The following is a 20,459-nucleotide window of genomic DNA, read 5'->3' on the forward strand; positions in this document are numbered from 1 at the left end:
ATGTACAGATTTCTGGACAATGAACCCTGTGTGTGTGTTTGTGAGCCAACAGGAGAAGGAGGTGACCATCACTATGCCTAACGGGGAAACATCAGTGGCAACGGTCCGAATCTGGAACGAAACGGTCTCCAATCTGACTCTCATGGCTCTGGGCTCCAGCGCTCCGGAGATACTGCTGTCTGTCATAGAGGTACTTGCATACATGCTCCAGAGAATATTTAAATACTCACATGTCCTTCAAGATGTGTGAACATGCTGTTCCGCTTCTGTAGATCAAATCAAATGGCTTTTCATAATGGTTACTTTAAAAAAAAAAAAAGAAGCTTTTTCTCTTTACCACAGTATCCCCCTCATCCCTCTTACTTATTGCAAACTTCCCACCCTGAATCTCTGCAGGTGTGCGGTCATAACTTCGAGGCCGGTCAGCTGGGACCGGGCACCATCGTCGGCAGCGCCGCCTTCAACATGTTTGTGATCCTTGGGATCTGCGTGTTGGCGATCCCCAACGAGGACTCACGCAAAATCAAACACCTGAGGGTGTTCTTCATCACCGCCTTCTGGAGCATCTTCGCCTACATCTGGCTCTACCTCATCCTGTCCGTAATATCACCGGGTGTCGTGGAGGTGAGGCAGCGAGCGGTTAGGTTCAACAGCGCTGTGAGCGACTTCTGCAGCCTGACGTTTGTCCACTTTTTTGGTAAAATTGCAGCCAAGTCTTAGACATGAAGGTTTAAGTGGTATAACTGGGATTTCCCTGGTCAGCTGATGAAGATGATGCCTCGAGTTGGGTCAAAGGTGGGAGGAGACTCGTATGGGGCCCCAAATGTGAAAAAATGAGTGAAAGGGACACTGTGTACTTTCTTCCCCCATCTAGTGGTGCAATTTTATTTTGCATAGTCGAATGAATTTGCTCTCTAGCGCCTCGCGTTTTCAAATGTGCGTTGCAACTTGTTGAACTACGACAGGCGGTACGTGTCAAGATTCTCTTTTTTGCTTTTTTGGCGACGAGGATCCCTTCTCCTGTGGCGTGGCATAACTATGGTCTTCCATTGAGAACAAAAGTGCAGGCCGTTCAGGCTGGTTTATACCAGAGAATGTCTAATGGCGTAGACTGGCTCTGTTTATACTTGCGTGCAAACGTGACGTCAAAATGACGTAATTTCCCCTTGCAGGCCTGGCGTTGGGGAAAACGCAATTCGAAGTGCTTTATGTCCCTCTCTGCACTTTTTCATAGTCGTTTTTCATAGACCGGAAGGACATGGCAGCCTCCATAGAGCTTGCCCGCTCGATGTAGATAGAGACAAGTTATTCTTCACTCAGGAGGATAAGTGAGATTGTTGACAGAGATCATTTTACACCAATGAGGACTAATTTATGAATGAATATGTTGATTTGAGCTTATAAATGACTTAATATATTACACAGTGTCCCTTTAAAGCAATACTATGTAACATTTCTACCTTAAAATAACAGCTTGAAAAAAATTGTGCGGCTAGAATGAGTTTTAATATTACGATTGGCCTGTCTCCTATGCCCTTCGGGGGTCTGAGTTGGAAAAACTGTGCTATGTAACTTTGCTGGACCGGCCCGGGAGCTGAGCAGAAGTACTTCGACTTGCTTTCTGGCACACCTACCGCAAAAACAAATAGACCCCTCTCACGCTCCCAGTTACATTTGATTACTCTTACCTTCTCGATCGACATAGCTTGCACCTTCTGACTCCTCGCCGGTTCGTCAACAAACGTGAAACGTGAAAGCGAAAGGATGTTGTATTTACGACAGTGTAACCGTACATTACCTCCAAGCCTGTTGGGGGAGCTCCATAGTGGGATTTTTGAGGAGTTACATTGTATTGCTTTAAGAAGTTATAGCTTACAAATTGTTTATATTTATGTACCTTTCCTCATATTTAGCACATTTTCCTCACACTTTTACATTTGACCCCATAGACTTGTTGGTTGTTGTAATTCCTTGGTTGCTGTGTTGTGTATCAGGTCTGGGAGGCACTGGTGACCCTGCTCTACTTCCCGGTGTGTGTCCTGCTGGCTTGGATCGCAGACCGCCGTCTGCTCTTCTACAAGTACATGGGCAAGCGCTACCGTGCAGACAAGCGCCACGGTATCGTAGTGGAAACTGAGGGGGATTTGACTCCCAACAAGGGCGGCATGGAGATGATCGTGGACGGCAAGTTCCCACCTCGAGGGGGCGCCGTGGTCCCCGCTGAGACCTGTGGGGGCGGTGCTCAGGATGGCGAGGCCAACAACATTGGTGCGGCAGCAGGAGCCATGGCGACCGGAGGCGGAGGCAACCTGCCCAACTCCAACAGCGCAATGGTCAATGTGGAGAGCAACAAGGAGCTTGATGACAGCCGCAAAGAGGTGAGACAAGATAACCACACACGTGCAACCTCAAATCAGTATAAACATGACTTGGAGAAGCAGCATTTAGCTGTTATGCTGCAAACAAGTGGAACAAACTGCCAGTGGAGATTAAACTTTCACCAAATGGAGACATTTTTAAATCCAGGTTAAAAACATTTCTTTTCTCATGTGTCTATGCATGAAATCTGCCCGATATCTTTTAATTTATCTGGACTGTTGCTTGTTTTTAAATTCATTTAAATTATTTTATTTGTTTCTCTTTATATTCTTTTATGTATTTTTAATGCTTCTTCCACTCCCTGCTGCAATGCTTTTATTTTATGTGAAGCACTTTGAATTGTTTTGTACATGAAATGTGCTATACAAATAAATTTGATGTGATTTGATTTGATAAATAGTCCCAACAGGTGATAAAGACATTAAAAGGTCCGTCCATCTGCAGTGTCATCCTCTTATCTGAGTCTGAGGTCGCAGGAGAGAAACCCAGACATCACTCTCCTCAGCGACACTAACCAGCTGTTATTATCATCAGCCTACCCACTTCCCCGTTTAGCATTTGGGTTATCAGCACACCGCTCCATGACATTTGGATCTTCTGTTGCAGTGAGACGAACAAATTAAACTCTCACATGAGATATGCTGATGGATGTCTGATCAGATGATGGGTTGTCTTGGTTAAGCCTCTGCAGTGGCATCTGCTGCAAATGTGAAAACAGAACGTTTACTCCTGAACTCAAACGCTACAAAATATCATAGACACATCTGGCAGAACATCTCATCAGCATATATTCGGAGGTTGAATTCAGAGGTGAAACAATGACTTTTTTTACCCATTAGACCCTGAGGCGTTGTTTAAATCAGCCTTCTACATCATGAGAATTTTCTGGAAAACTTCTTCTCAGCAGCTGAAGAACACACTTAAGAGGTTAAACCTTCAGCTTGTAATGTACATTGTTGACTTTACCCTCATGTTTGTCAATATTTTTAAAGATTAAAACACTGTGTCTTGAAAATTTTGATGCAACATGTGCGATACAAGGTAGGCTCGTCCCCACGCTTATTTATCTAGACTATTGAACTTCATTACGGGCTAGTCTACTTACTGTGTCTTCCATGATCGCAAATGACAGGTGAGTTGATGAATGAGGAGTCGTGTACGCGCATCTAGCGTGCACATAGACGTGCACGAGTTCTCATGTGTTTTGATGGGGCGGGACAGGAAGTTGAATAACTTTTTATTTTTCGGTTAAAAAATAAGCATTTCTTGCATTTTGCGACTACGGAGGTCACCGTTTTCAACTTCAAGCGTTCTGATAGATCATGTAAACTCTTAAAATGCCAAAAATTAGGACTTTACGTATGACAACAACAAATCCTGCAGACTGCAGCTTTAAAGGTAGGGTAGGAGATCCTGGATTTTGAGTCCAGCGAAGCTGCATTTTAAAAATACACCGGTAAAAAGTCCCAACCCTTTTCTTCACTTTTCCCCGAAGGCACGCCTCTAGAGTACATGAACGCGCACGAGCACGAAGGTGCACGAGCGCTGTTCTGACAGCAAGCATCGATCGTTGCCGTATTTAGTATTTAGTATTTAGTATTTAGTTTATGCTAACTATACGTTTAATAATGCTAGGTGCTAGCCAAGCTGGCTCTAGTTTAGCTTCCTGCCAAGCTTCGTTCACGGAGCAGGGTACGCGCACAGGGGGAAGGAGGGGGAAGGAGGGGGAGGGGGAGGGGGAGGGAGGAGCAGATTGCAGTTTGATAGACGGCATCAGTATCCAATCATTGTGAACGGTCCGTTCACAATGATTGGATAGTGTTTTTCCTAGATTGTACGTTCTAGAGGCCACTAAAACTTTTCATATTTGTGTCAAAACTTTTAATTAATTGGTTGCAATGGGGGTGTGAAGAGTATTTCAAGCAATATGTAAAAAAATGTTCCACAAAAAGATCCCCTACCCCGCCTTTGAGTAATGTAATGAAAAGTATAAGTAAAAAGTAAACAAGGCAAATGCAGTTTGAATGACATTTTTTATATTTTGGTAAACTTTGAAGGTCAAATACACTTAAAATCTACACACAACCAAGTGCAGGCAAAATTTAGACCAGGTTTAGACAGAAAATACAAACTTTGTGAACCTTTAAGTTTTTCTTCTTCAAGTAAGGTCAGTGCTGAAAATGAGGCGTACATTACACCATTAAGAAAAAAATGAAACAAAAGAGGCTGCTACTGTTATTGCCATCATTATAAACAAAATTTAAAGAAAAAAATAGGAGAAAACTGAAGCTTATCTGGCATCTGAAGAGGGAGTCCAGTCTGAAAGCCCTTTTGTAAACCTTTCTAAAAAATAAATAAAATAACTCGGTACAAAAAATGCGGCCAACATCACCAAGAAAAAAAGCTGTTAGGATTACTGTACTTCACAAGCTATAGGAGGTGCACACACAACCGGTCATTATACAAAAGAAAAAAAGAATTGGGAGGGAACTGCAGCTTATCTGGCATCTGAAGAGGAAGACTTTTTTTGTAAAACTACCTTAAAACCTAAAAAAGGGGAGTTTCTGTGAGAGAATTTCCACGTCTTTGGGCAGGCATAACATGCATGGGGTCAAAACACTGTTGCAGGTTTTTTTTCTCTCTCTCTCTCTCTCTCTCTCTCTCTCTTTTTTGTAACGAGTAACTAAACCGAACAATGAAAATGTATTGGAGTAAAAGTATTCAATTAAGTTTGGAAATATAGTGAAGTAAAAGTGAAAGTTGTCAAAAAATTTTAAACTCGAGGAAAGTACAAAGTATTCCAAAATATACTTAAGTACAGTAGTGAAGTATTTTTACTTTGTTACTATACAACACTGGAAATAAGGTGTCTTTTTTTTCCAATACCTCCCAAGCCTTGTGACCTAGTGAGTGTAGTACCAACCACACACACCTTTTTGTACACCAATTGAATGCACACTCTATTTTATATTAATTTCTGTCGAATATCCAATATCAAACCAACTTCACCACGGTCTTAGCGGCAGGTGCAGCAGCAACATTTCCGGAAAGGTACTGGCTTGATTAAATTCATTCTGGACTCTCTATCTGACCACAGGAATACCTCGGGACACTTTGGTTTGGCTTTAGGGACCCTCTACTAACTACCACGTTAGTGTTATGTTGTTTGGAGCTGTAGAAGAGGTATAAAAATAGCGTTTTGTAGCGGCGATACGATATGCCCTCATCACTTCCAGGCTAACCACTTTTAGCTAAAAATCAAAATTCTTAAAACACATCCGAATGACATGATTTTGATGTCAACTAAACGTATGTACTCCCAACATCCTGTAAATTGATCTAAAGTGCATTTTACTCCGGATTATCCCTTTAAAACACTGATTTCTGTTTTTTGTGCCCCAGTTTCTCAAGGTAGTTCAGATGTACCGTACCATTATAAAGTTTAGACACGCCCTTTGTGTTGCTCTATATTCAACCCAGAAATGCTGCTAAAATCACACCATAAGCAGAATTTACCTCTTACCAACTTCAGTGTCTCAATTGGTGAATGCTGTACCTGATAGGAGCTTCTTTTTGAGGTATTTAAGAAACATTGGCGTGCACAGACTTTGCACGCAGGGCAGAGGCGGAAAGAAAAAAAAGGGCACATATAACGTGTCCTCACCACTGTAGAGGGCACTTTAGACACATTTTATATGTTATACAAATGGCACATTATATAGCCTTAAAACAGACTAACTAGACTCAGGTTAGTTTGGTTTTAGGATCAGCCTCCATGAGAACTGTGAAGAACTCACAGCGACATGGATGTTTGAAGGAAATAAATCCCTAGGGGGTCTGGGGGTCTTCCCCCAAAACATTTTCAATTAAGTAGATGCCATTTCCTGTATTCTAGTGCATTTTAACACCATATTAGCACCAGGTAATCCAAACTGGTTCTGTGAGATATAGTTCTGGCTTTATATAGATCAAAAAAGGGCCCAACATAAAAGTCATTGCAACAGTAATGTGTCATAGTATTTCTTGGTCCTAATAGTCTTCTGGAGTTGAATGTATTTTCTTCACCCAAGAGGGCTCTGTGATAAAATGCGATAAAAACATGCAATAGGCATCTCTACGTAATAATAGAACTTAGAAGAGGAAATTGGAGTGTTTTTTCCACCCAAGAGGGCAATTTAGTGTATTTTGCCAACCAGAAGGGCAGTTTAGCACACGCTTTGGTTCCGAAGAGGGCCCTTGAGGGCAGTTTAGCACGCGTTTTGGCTCCCAAGGGGGCAGTTTAGCACACGTTTTGGCTCCCAAGAGGGCAGTTTAGCACGTGTTTTGGCTCCCAAGGGGGCAGTTTAGCACACGCTTTGGTTCCGAAGAGGGCACTTAAGGGCAGTTTAGCACGTGTTTTGGCTCCCAAGAGGGCAGTTTAGCACACGCTTTGGTTCCGAAGAGGGCACTTGAGGGCAGTTTAGCACGTGGGCACTTTAGCACGCGTTTTGGCTCCCAAGAGGGCACTTTAGCACATGTTTTGGCTCCGAAGAGGGCACTTAAGGGCAGTTTAGCACGCGTTTTGGCTCCCAAGGGGGCAGTTTAGCACGCATTTTGGCTCCCAAGAGGGCAGTATAGCACACGTTTTGGCTCCCAAGAGGGCAGTTTAGCGCGCGTTTAGGCTCCCAAGAGGGCACTTGAGGGCAGTATAGCACACGTTTTGGCACCCAAGAGGGCACTTTAGCACACGTTTTGGCTCCCATGGGGGCACTTAAGCACACGTTTTGGCTCCCAAAAGGGCGCTTGAGGGCAGTTTAGCACACGTTTTGGCGCCCAAGGGGGGACTTTAGCACACGTTTTGGCTCCCAAGGGGGCACTTTAGCATGCATTTTTCAACAATTGGGCCACAAGGGAGGGGCGCTCACCCCCCCCCCGTGCACGCCACTGTTGAGAAGTGAAGCAGAGATTTTAGAGCTTCTTTCCTCCTGCTGATGCTAAAACCGGCAAGAGTCACGCATGTTGATATCTGATACCTGTTGGTGTCTTCTCGTCTCCGCTGCAGGTGATTCGCATCCTGAAGGAGCTGAAGCATAAATATCCTGACAAAGAGCTGGACCAGCTGATGGAGCTGGCCAACTACTACGCACTGCTGCACCAACAGAAGAGCAGAGCCTTCTACCGCATACAGGTAACACTCATCACACAGTAAATATTCCCTGAGTTCAAGGACTTCACAGACTGCATCTTTTTTCAGAATCAGTATTTAATGAGCAAGAAGCAAAATCCTAACAATACATGTTTTTACATCTAAATCTGAGCAATTATTTTCATTGTTATGCATAAGCCTCCCACACACGTCTTCCTCTCTGTCTCTAAAGGCGACTCGCATGATGATCGGTGCTGGCAACGTCCTGAAGAAGCACGCGGCCGACCACGCGCGGCGCGTGGTTGTGACAGACGAGGAAGCTCCAGTGGATGACGACCTGGCCGTGTGCAGCCGCATCTCATTTGAGAGCGCCCACAGCCAGTGCATGGAGAACTGTGGCGTTCTGATGCTGACTGTCGTCTGTCAAGGTGCTGCCATGAATAAGTCATGAGCTAAGAATGAGTTCACATGAATAAGTTAAAACAGTCTAAGACCGCTGTGGTAATAAAGTATGAAATTAAATATTTTATACTTTATTACCAAGTTATTGCTCATATTTTAACGAAGTGTTTCTTTCTCTGATCACTTCCTTTGTAATCATTCTGCTGCAAACTATTAAACTGACTCTGACATTTTCTGATCATCGTCAGACTCACAGTTAAAGATTTACAGATTTTCTGTAGCCTCAGAACATATTTCATTCAAGCTTTTCTTCAGCCTCAGCGAACATAGACCTTGATCACAGTTATTATGCAGCTCCTTTTGGAGCCATAAAGGCTTTATGATTAACTTTGATCATGATATGAACTGCCCAACACATGAAAACAAGGCTCAATGTGTGAAACTGACAGCTATCCCTGATGAGAAACACGTCCCCTATGCAAAGGAGCGTGCACTCATTCAGAGTAGAGTTTTATCCACATTCTACATTTTGATTTCATCCTCATTCATTATTGAATTATTTAAGAGTTGTTGTTTCTTCAGTGAGGTTTTGCAAAGTAAGCTCATGGTAAAATAAATTCCTGTATGTGTCATCAAACTGTCTCTATTTAAACAAATTCAGGAACTGAGAATGTTTAGAAAGGTCACCCTTCTTTATTTTGAAATATTCCCAAAGTGGAAAAAATGTTTTGGACCAGCTGTTTGGAATCAAACACACCACCTGAATTTCTCAAGTTTGCTTAAAACAGAGGAGGCAAAATGGTTTGTAATTACACTGTCAGGAGCAATGATCTGACATTCTGTGTTTTCTGAGTTTAACCGACGTAGTTATCAGGTTAACCGAAGGTAGTTATCAGTTTAACCATTATAAGTTTAACCATTATCAGTTCAACCGAAGGTAGTTATCAGTTTAACCATTATCAGTTCAACCGAAGGTAGTTATCAGTTTAACCGTTATCAGTTTAACCGTTATCAGTTTAACCGACGGTAGTTATCAGGTTAACCATAATCAGTTTAATCGAAAGTAGTTATCAGTTTAACCATTATCAGTATAACCGAAGGTAGTTATCAGTTGAACCGTTATCAGTTTAACCATAATCAGTTTAACCGTTATCAGTTTAACCGACGGTAGTTATCAGGTTAACCATAATCAGTTTAACCGTTATCAGTTTAACCGACGGTAGTTATCAGGTTAACCATAATCAGTTTAACCATAATCAGTTTAACCGAAAGTAGTTATCAGTTTAACCGTTATCAGTTTAACCATTATCAGTATATCCAAAGGTAGTTATCAGTTTAACCGTTATCAGTTTAACCGACGGTAGTTATCAGGTTAACCATAATCAGTTTAACCATTATCAGTATAACCGAAGGTAGTTATCAGTTTAACCATTATCAGTTTAACCGAAGGTAGTTATCAGTTTAACCGTTATCAGTTTAACCGAAGGTAGTTATCAGTATAAACGAAGGTAGTTATCAGTTTAACCATTATCAGTTTAACCATAATCAGTTTAACCGAAGGTAGTTATCAGTTTAACCGTTATCAGTTTAACCATAATCAGTTTAACCGAAGGTAGTTATCAGTTTAACCATTATCAGTTTAACCAAAGGTAGTTATCAGTATAAACGAAGGTAGTTATCAGTTTAACCGAAGGTAGTTATCAGTATAAACGAAGGTAGTTATCAGTTTAACCATTATCAGTTTAACCGAAGGCAGTTATCAGTATAAACGAAGGTAGTTATCAGTTTAACCGACGGTAGTTATCAGTATAAACGAAGGTAGTTATCAGTTTAACCATTATCAGTTTAACCGAAGGTAGGTATCAGTTTAACCGTAATCAGTTTAACCGACGGTAGTTATCAGGTTAACCATAATCAGTTTAACCGAAGGTAGTTATCAGTATAAACGAAGGTAGTTATCAGTTTAACCGTTATCAGTTTAACCGAAGGTAGGTATCAGTTTAACCGTTATCAGTTTAACCGACGGTAGTTATCAGGTTAACCATAATCAGTTTAACCGAAAGTAGTTATCAGGTTAACCATTATAAGTTTAACCATTATCAGTTTAACCGACGGTAGTTATCAGTTTAACCATTATAAGTTTAACCATTGTCAGTTTAACCGACGGTAGTTATCAGTTTAACCATTATCAGTTTAACCAAAGGTAATTATCAGTTTAACCGACCGTAGTTATCAGTTTAACCGTCATCAGTTTAACCAAAGGTAGTTATCAGTTTAACCGTTATCAGTTTAACCAAAGGTAATTATCAGTTTAACCGACGGTAGTTATCAGTTTAACCGTCATCAGTTTAACCAAAGGTAGTTATCAGTTTAACCGTTATCTGTTTAACCAAAGGTAGTTATCAGTTTAACCGTTATCAGTTTAACCAACGGTAGTTATCAGTTTAACCGAAGGTAGTTATCAGTTTAACCGAAGGTAGTTATCACTTTAACCGTTATCAGTTCAACCGAATGTAGTTATCACTTTAACCAAAGGTAGTTATCAGTTTACCATCGCTTGCTGGCTTTTAAGCAACCAGCTCAAGTCTCACAAGTTTATGAAATTCTGAGTGTTTAAAGAATCCACACAGCTGAATATTAGCAGCATAAATGGAGTGTGTTCAATGAGATGTTACTGAATTGGCTAATAATATATCCTAGAATGAATATATACACATCAAGAACAGAATGGGGCCTAAAGCAGCACCCTGAGGGACCCACGTGACAGATCAGTGGCCTCTGACATGATCTTATTCATACAAACCCTAAAACTCCTGTTAGAAAGATAAGATATTAACCATTCTGAAGTGGATCCAGATATTCCCACCTATGAATTAAGGTACTTTGATCAACAGTATCAAATTACATATGACATTACATATATTTTTTGTCAAATGTTAAATATCATCCACTTCTGTTCATCGCTCGACTGGACAGAGATGCTTAATGTGCATGTGGTGGCAGTGAATAGACCGGTGATTTTTTAAACCATAACACAGCAGCAAGCAGCTATTATCTACATGAACAGCAGCTTAATGATGATCCCATCAGAGTCTGCAGCTTGTGCATTGTGTTTCACTCGCGTTAAGGAACCAGAACAGCTGCATGTGCATGTTTTTACACCCGAGCAGCTTCATTCTAGCTTTTCTTCCTCTGAAAAAAACGCATTCCTCATTTAAAAAGATTCCCACAAAGAGAGGGATACAATCTGTGGCCAAAATTGGACATTTTAATTCAAAATGGAGAAAAATATAGCAATTTTTTAAGGTTACAGGTTAGTTTCTGCTTTCAGTTTTTAAGTGTCATATCTAAGGTCGGATGTTAGCACCAAAGCCTCATGTAGGTTAACTTACAAACTATTTAAACGTAGATCTATAAAAAAGAAGCTTTCTGTGTAAAGTTATCACGAAAAGTGCAACGCATCAAAGAACAGATTTACGTTTCCAGACAAAACAGTTGTTATTTATGATTTACCTATTATCATTCTGTTTCATCTGTGCTGTTTAGGAGGTCTGGAAGAGAACACCTTCTATGTGGACTATAGAACCGAAGACGGTTCCGCTAACGCTGGGTCAGATTACGATTACAGCGAGGGAACGCTGGTGTTCAAACCTGGAGAGACGAGTAAACAGATAAAGGTGAGTTAAGACAAAGCTTACCTCTCAAACACTTGTTGATGCCTCGTTCTTTTTTCTGCGTGTTATAACTGTTTGTAAAATAGAAAATCTTATTTCCCTATACAGGCATGACTGCCATGTAGACGCATTATTTTTGTAACCACTTGTTGACCAAATGAGATCAGGAGCAGATTCTAATGTTAAACTTTCTGAATGGATGATAAGATACATTTTTACATTTAAAGTACATAAAATAACTACAGATTTGCATTATTCAGCTCAGTTTTAGTTATTTATTTATCTCTCTGTGAATATTTGCTTTTTTTTTACTTCTTTTACTTCTTTTCTACATTTATTTGCACTGTAGCCTACGTATTAATTAATTCTATTTATATATGAATTAGTTTTCATTCTGGTGTTTTAATATCTGGTTTATCTGTTTCTCTTTTACCTTGTAAATTCAGTTTTGTTTGATTTAATTTGATTTAACATAAGATGTCAGGCTCTATAGCTAATTGAGGTGCTGCTGTGTTACTGCCTCTTTAACACGGCTGCAGTCCAAGTTAATTCAGTGTATTTGTCCTTGTCTTCAGTGCCTCTCCAGTCAAACACACACCTCTAAGAAACACTTCTTTCATTCATTTAATGGAAAATCATTTACACTGCATCTCTAAAAGAATCCCTGAAATTACTTTTGACTATTAAAAACAGGTACATAAAATTGAACGTGCACATTATTTATTTATTATTTTCACACTTTCAACATGTAACCTTGAATCAATCCACCTTTAATCCATTTATACTGTGAAAATAACTGCTTTTCTCACATCTTTTCGTTTCAGACTAGTTCTTTTTCAAATGTCTCTTTCAGCTTGAGGAAGAAGTAAAAGCCGTTTTCAAAAGGCTGGATTAAATAATGCATCAATACATATTTAGTTTAGTCTTTTTCTGTGTTTGTAAAGATGTTTAATGCAGACAAAATTAAACTTTAAAGATCCCTTTGGGAAAAGTAGGCCATTATATACATTATAAAACAGGAAATCTGTCTGTACAGAAAGCAACTGGTCTACACACGGTAAGACTGCAGGAGGTGAATTTTATTTGGTGGAGGTACAAAAACATACCACAGGCTTCTGAGTAGCCTGCAGGATTGCTGCAAAGTCTGGAAAGATATGCAAGGAGATCAAAGCGAAGGGAATGGGAGGAGAGGATGGCGAGATAGATAATGAGAATCCCAGCAGGAGAGCCAGAGAAAGGCTGAGGAGAAACAGTGGGAGAGGACAGACAAATACTGCTGCAGGTATGTTAGCTGCTACTGTATGAAAGCCCTGCAGACCATACAAACCATTTAGCTCTTCCTGTTAATCAGATAAAAACATCTTTAATGTTGAGTTTAAATGTAACTGAATGTGTAGAATAATAATAAGTCAGTGTGTTCACTTCACCACATTAACTGTAAAGTTTGTGTATTTTTTTCATTTGTTCTTATTTATTGAGCCCTTTTAACTTATTGGACAGATTCAACTGATGAGAGGGAAATATTTAACATCTACCAACCAGGTTACACTGTCAGTGTGGCAGTTCTTAAAGTTCAGAAAGTAAAGCATAGCGGCGGAGCAAATTTATGTTGCAGTTTAGGCTTGTTTCTAATCTTCCATCTGTGGCAAGTTCATTGAGTTGCAGCTAATTTATTTATAAAAACACAGGGGAATACTCCATGATATGACATCCGTGATAGCTCGATATGTTATGAATTAATTAATTATTGTAAAGCACATTCCAAGCAAATAAATTAGCCTCTTTTCTTTAGATGTATAGCTGAGTTTCAACTAATAAATAAACTGTAAGGAACTCTGGCATTAACAGGAATAGATGAAGTTTGAACCCCAAGAATTTCAGGTTGATTAGGTTTTTTGTTTTGTTATTTATTGTGAAAAGTAAAAGAAGAAGTAATAATTATATTTATCCACTAAAGACTAGATAGAAAGAAAAAGTGCTCATATTTTAATGATAATATTGCAAACAATTGGCCTGTTTAAGCTGCTTTAAATCAAGTCCGAATTCAGCTTGATCAGTGTCAGGTAAGTTTTGTTAGTTTTTTATTAAACTACATCTTTGTAACATCTGACTTTTCTTACTGTTCATCTTTATGAAAGGATTTACATTAGCTGGTCACAGTTTAGAAAAGTACAGTATTTTTGAGTACCTAATTAAATGAAAGTAGTAAATGGACAGCGTATCTACAGCCCCTTTCAAAGATCAGTAACCGTGCAGTTGTTCACATAATTTCATTATAACTACCTGAGCTCATGACAGAACTTTGAAAAGGTTGTTAGTTCACGGCTCCATTACTCTGTTTCCTGACTCTGCTTCCTATACGGAATCAGTTTAAGTTTCAATACGTCACCACATAGACACTTTACGACGCTCCTGTTCCACCTCTCTATGCTGTTTATGTGGTATAGAGAGCTTTATGTGTCAGAAAGGCTGTGAGGAGAAAGGAGGGGATAGACTGCAGACTGTCTTCAATAGTTAGTTCACTAGTTCAGTTTGGTGAGATTGACTGAAATCAGACTCTGATGTTTCATTTCCATGGAGCTGTGACATGAATAAAGGAAGGGGATGGGATGGGACCCCCCTGGAGTATAGATGCTGGAGGTTTAGGAGGTGGCAGAAACTTCTAATGAGGTTTCCTTGGTATCAGGAAGAGGTGGAAATGAGTAGCTGGAGGGGAATGAAAAAACAGAGGAGAGCTTTGGAGGATAGGGATCAGACTGATTGGCTCCAACTGTAGCAGGTAAGAAGGCGATTGGACCAGAGTTGTGACAACTGGGATAAGAGTGAAGTGGGTCAGATGACATAGCAGGATGAAAAGCCCAAACACCAGAGAATACGCAGACATGAGGAAAGAAATCTCCCTTTTTGAACTTCTGCACCAACTTCATGTGAAAACATTTCGACTTCCCCTCCCACGCACATGCAAATGGTTCAGGTTAGGAGTTAAAAGTGCACAGTTAGGCTTATAGTTAATCTGCATATTAGGCTCAGATGTTACAAACTACATGGTTAATCCCATAGATTATATATTGTTCAGGCTTACTGTGGAGGGGGCGTGGTGCATCAGCTGCAGGAGAGAGGTGTGGAGGGGGCTCAGGGAAGCGGCATCAGGTGAGTGATTAGTGCACCAGAAACGAATTGTCTAATCACTCTCCCCTTTTAAGACAGTAGCGGGCTGGACCTGGGAGAAAGGAAGGACACCAGGAACGCATGTGGAGTCAGACACCAGAGCAGGGAGACTCCACATGAGCAGTGCGAGCGTGTCAAAATAAAGATAATTGAAACTGATAAGAAAGGCTCACTGTATTTACTGGCTGACGAACCCACAGTGGCACAGAACTGCCACACTTACATATTTTAATTTTCATAGGTTATGATTCCCATCTGCACTACACAAAATAACAACCAAGGGATATGTTGTCATCTCACAATGTAAAACTATGAAATGTGGCACTGCTACGATTGGACAAGAGAGAAAAATATGTTTTCTGCTGAGATTGGACTCAAAGTCCTTTAATGCAGGTTGCAATCAAGCTGTTAGATTTGTTGGAGTGAATAATCGTGATTCATTGTTTTGACACATTATTTTTAGGAGTTAAGGCACAGAGTTTAATTAACTTTTTAACAGAACAGCTTTGAAGTTCCCTGTCACAACAAACTTTTCATCTGCACGAGGATCAAACAATGTAGTAAAGATTCTTACTATGAAACTTATCATTTCTGAAGCACCCCGTGTGTGAAGTTAAAACACGTGGGAGGATTGGATGTAAAAATAGAAGATGGGTAATCTCTGCTTAGATTCAAAGCCTGATTAAAGATCAAAAGCAGTGGGTGTGCTGGCTGAGCAGAGAGGGTTGCAATAGCCTAAAGAGTCAAATGAAGCAAGAATCGACACTAAAGAAACAGACAGAAGCCTATAAATTGGCTTATCCACCATGTGTGAGTGCATGGAGAGATGCTGAGTGAGTATATTACAAAGGCTGGTGTCATTTATTTCAGCAGGGAGGCGGTGGAATCCATCGACCGCTGCGCCAGCTTGAAATGAGCAGCAGGAAACCAATTAAACTGGAATGGCTCACCTGTCAGAAGTCCATTTTCCCTGCTGTATCAGTTCCACTGTGTGAAAATCACCTCCATCTTCACAGACCCCGTCCCACACAAGAGCTGAAAGTGCCAGTGAAACATCTCGTCAGAAACATTCCAACAAAGACTCATTTATTTGGTTTCAGCTCACATTAATAGCATGTCCAGGTGTGTTCACTGTTACCACGGTGATTATGGAATGAGCCAGGCATAGTGATATAGATATTAATGCTTTACAGGCAGAAATTAATAGAAGTATCACTTTTTATTCACATTTATTACCAATAATGTGTATCAAACAGTTTTTTTCATTGCTTGTAGGACATCAGTGGGTCTGGTTGAGTAGTAGATTTTGCAGAGGAACCTTCCTCCCTGAGGGAAATGGAGCTGATCGAATTCTCCAGATGCTGAGGAGAGGAGCTCCGATGCTTCCCTTATCTTCATTAGCGTGGGAAACACCGGACCATCCTTTTATGAGACAAAGTAGATCATTCTGTCGCACGATTCCTTGTGGCCACAACTTTCATGGCGACACTATATTATATTCATCCATTAGTACTAACTGTGATTCGTGTGGATAAATATCCGGTTGGGAAGGTTAAAAGAAAACATTTTTCATTACTAACCTGGATAATAAATATTCTTTACTATCTCCAATACAATGTATATGAGATCACCTTTGTGAAACAACATGATGAGATTACATCATATTATTATTGAACAGTCTCGGTGCTGCAGACCCACGTCATAGCTTAGTATCTGTGTGGTCGATTTATCATTGCAGCATCTTTTTCTAAGTCCTTAAGAGTTTTTCTTACCATCTTTCTTTAACTCTACAAAGTTTTACAACAAGGTCCAGGAAAATAGATTAATGTTAATAAGCCAGAGCAAAAGCCTCGCTGAGAATTAGCTGTTGTTCTTTTATCTATTTCAAGTTAAAAAAAAAATATTTAAAAAATTGAGCAATTTCTTCTGCTCTTTGGCTCACCAAGGAGCAACACCGCTGTCATAAAGATAAATCTCTGTTTGAGCCCTTTTACATTTACAGCAGCGCCGGCGCCACGGGGGGGGGGCACTCGCGGGCATTGCCCCCCCATCCACGCCGGTGTGCCCCCCCTGGGTTCACTTTGACGTTTGACCGGAGATTGCCTCAAACACTGCAGTGCATGAGGGGACACGATCTAAAAGTCTTAAATAAAAAATACGTTTTTTAAGGTCTTAAAGGGATAGTTCGGGATATTTGACATGGATCTGTATGGCATCACCATAACCAGTGTCGTGCATTCAAACTGACTTACCCCCGACAGTGTCCTGTGAGCCGAGTTTTTGTCCAGTGTTGGTCAAGGCGAAAGTAGTCCGGCTTGTTTGCTGGGGTCAAGAAATTAGCGCGTTTTTCTTCCCAAAACAGTACGTGTGCTAAAGAGTGATTTATTTCATCACAAAAACCGAAGCCGGCAAAAGTCACTCCTCGTTATCACTTGGGCCCTATACTGTCTCTTATTGTGTATCAGTGCGCACGTCATTCTGACCGCGAGCTGTGCGCACGAGTTCACTTTGTTTACTGCTCGGGAAGATGTCTGACAACGAGAGCGACGAGGAACATATTGACTTCCGTTCAGAGCCAAGGGGGTATCTTTATGAACCCGTTTATACTGAGGAGGAAGTTCGCCAAATGGACTTAGATCGGGCAGAAAGAGAGAGGGTGGACAGAGAAGTGATGGAAACAGAAGCTGGAGCCACTGCTGGAGCTGCGATACCCAGGGTGGCCGACAAATCCTGGTGCACTTGTTTGAAGTGCGAAGTAATGCAGACAGAGGTGGAATGTTACTGCTGCCACGAGTGGGATTTAGTTATGCCCCAGATACAAAACCTTTCCATAGATGAGGATGTCGGCGGCCGCGGGACAGCTACTGCCTGCATCACAAATAACGGTGACTTCCCTGCACTCCTGAATGCAGGCGTCTGAGAACTTTTTTCCATGTTCCCAAGATCAACTGGAAGAGGCGTCCCAGACCAGCTGGACCCGATGGCCAGTTGTCTGCAGAGTAAGTGTTGAGCACTGCCAAAGAACAGAAAGACTCGTGCGCACAGCTCGCGGTCAGAATGACGTGCGCACTGATACACAATGAGACAGTATAGGGCCCAAGTGATAACGAGGAGTGACTTTTGCCGGCTTCGGTTTTTGTGATGAAATAAATCACTCTTTAGCACACGTACTGTTTTGGGAAGAAAAACGCGCTGATTTCTTGACCCCAGCAAACAAGCCGGACTACTTTCGCCTTGACCAACACTGGACAAAAACTCGGCTCACAGGACACTGTCGGGGGTAAGTCAGTTTGAATGCACGACACTGGTTATGGTGATGCCATACAGATCCATGTCAAATATCCCGAACTATCCCTTTAAAATGTCTTAAATTTCTCTGATTTTCGAAGAGTGGCATTAAATTTCATCTGGGCGGAATGAAAGAAAGATATGTCTGGAGAGAGCTTTTGTGTGTGCGCCAGTACTTCCGGTGAAAACTTCCGGTGATTTGACAGCTAGGGCGTCAGGTAGGGCCAGTGGCCGTAAACAAAGGTTATAGCCGAGAAGAAAGATGATAATATAACGTAGCTAAAAAGACTAGCTTTCTTCAGTAGCCTAATGCTTACCAATTTAGCATGCCTAGCAGCCTCGTTGCTAATGCTAGCCGCCGTAACGTTACCAACCATACCCGACGTCAAGGAGTTAGCTGAGCAGGGGCAACAGCTGGGGCTGGCAGAGTTAACTTCATAATGGGTGAGTGCAGGTTTCATTCACTTGTTTTCATTCTTTCACAGGATTGATTCACTTCATTGGTTTATCCGATTGCTGGCCGCCGAGCCATTATGTGTCTGGGTTTGTGTAGGTTAGCCTACTGATCATGGTTGTTAGCAGCCGATAGTCAAGTTGTGTGTGTATTTTTTCTATGGGTACATGCCATTGACTGAGCGGTCTGTGCTCGTTTTTTATTTTTTATTTAATTAGATTGGAGATACTAATTAATACTGAGGGGGGGCTTTGCGTTCAATTTATGCACCGATGATTATACAGAGTGCATTAAACTGTGCAGGCAATTCGAGATGTCTCCCAATGCCTACTTTAAAGGAAGCGTGATGTGTTTGCCAGGGCAGCCGGCTGCCTAAACGAGTTGCCAACCGTCCCTTGAAATAATGGAATCGTCACGTATTTAGTAACAAAAGGACAGTTCCTTATTGGGCTGAAACGGGGCCCACAATTCAGTTAAAATGCAGAAAATTGCATCTAAGAAATACCAAATTTTCGGGGGGAGGACCCCCAGACCCCCGCTAGCAAAGCTAGCAAATAACAAGGAGGTTAGCACAAGCTAGGTGGAGAAGACAGTAGAAGCAAGGTTGAGCAAGGAGCCGAGGCTCTCGGCCATCCAAGGGAGCTGCAAGAGTCAAAAAGCTTGCCGACTTTAATTTTCTTTGGCCAAGAGCTCAGGAGCCATCAAAAAGTAGTTGAGAGGTTGGCTTGGCCATGAGGTTAGGGGGTAAGCTGAACTAACTCTCACAAGTGCTCAGCTGGAAACCCTGATGAATGAAAGGGACAAGCTAGCCAAGCTAGCTAACCCAGTTCTCAGCCGAACACCAGCTCCCAGCCAATGGATCCCTACAGCTGTAGAGGTCAAGGCTCATTGGCCCGAGAGCAAACCCAGCTAGGTCCTGAGTTCCTGGCTGACCAACTTCTCAGCTCTCAGCTAAGTATGTTGGGAACTCCAGAAACATAGGAGCCCAAAACTGGCCAAGCTAGCTCTCCAGAGCACCTAGCGGTGAACCCGTGAACTAGCTGGCTGGGAGCTGAGAGTTGGGTCTGAGCTGAGAAGTCACCCAATGCAGCTCTTGGCTGACACAAGGACTTTGACATCGTGTTGAAAGCCATAAAAAGGAACTATATTACAATTCTGATACCTGATGATGTTTATACCTGTGTGTAGAACAGTCCCAGAGTTTTAAGAAGAGAAGAAGCTAAAAGCTCCATATTTTGGGTGCCTTATTAGCACCAGCCACATCAACCTACAGGTCAATAAATTCTATTTAACATATTTGTAAACCTTTTTTTGCTGCCTCCAAGTCTCTGAAAAAGGAATAACTTTTATTTAGAAAAAAAGACAAACAAATCATTTAATTTTGCAAAAAAAAAAGGCCACATTTCCCATTTGTCTTCATCATATTGGATTAAGTCTGTACACATGGCAGTGTGGTTCACCTGATTTGGCCAGATGAGGAAGCTCCCAGCTGTCTGTTCATGTGCTCGGGCAGAATCAAAATCATAGTAATTAGAGAGAGCCTCTGTTTATGTGTCTGCTTCAGCTCAGCAGACCAGACACTCCAGCAATTCCCTAAAAGCATCTAAACTCATTTTAAATTCAAAACATATGGCCTAACTGCAATTACATATTAATGGGATCTTTTTAGCTTCACATGTCAGAGGAAACTTTTCTTTAGTCCCTGGGAGATGTATATTGAACCTCAACAGCTCTGTTCCCTGTTGAAATGATTCTGCGTGATAGATTGTGTTTTTGAAAAACTATAGATGATTTATATTCAGTCCATCTTGACCTGATTACGTCCTTGTTTCCTCCTTTTTTTTTCTATCTTCTCCCTTATCATGTCAGGTGTGTTCATGTCCTGTGATTGACCAACAAGTGTCTCAAGACATTCTAGCTGCAATTGCTGCTTCTCAAAAGACTTGTGGACAAACAAAGTTATAATTCT

The 20,459-nt window shown here is 41.2% G+C and overlaps 1 protein-coding gene across 2 annotated transcripts in view; it reads left to right on the forward strand.

Annotated features, from left to right (window-relative positions):
* slc8a2b (solute carrier family 8 member 2b) overlaps window positions 1–20,459 on the forward strand; it is a 191,355-nt gene that overhangs the window by 154,052 nt on the left and 16,844 nt on the right. For both annotated transcript variants that reach the window (XM_075472955.1, XM_075472954.1), the window contains 6 exons: window positions 53–190; window positions 397–624; window positions 1,995–2,378; window positions 7,421–7,546; window positions 7,737–7,932; window positions 11,453–11,583. In XM_075472955.1, the coding sequence (XP_075329070.1) occupies window positions 53–190; window positions 397–624; window positions 1,995–2,378; window positions 7,421–7,546; window positions 7,737–7,932; window positions 11,453–11,583 (1,203 nt within the window). The remainder of the gene's footprint in view (window positions 1–52; window positions 191–396; window positions 625–1,994; window positions 2,379–7,420; window positions 7,547–7,736; window positions 7,933–11,452; window positions 11,584–20,459) is intronic.

The sequence above is a fragment of the Odontesthes bonariensis genome, chromosome 9 (assembly GCF_027942865.1).
Source record: "Odontesthes bonariensis isolate fOdoBon6 chromosome 9, fOdoBon6.hap1, whole genome shotgun sequence".
NCBI lineage: Eukaryota > Metazoa > Chordata > Actinopteri > Atheriniformes > Atherinopsidae > Odontesthes > Odontesthes bonariensis.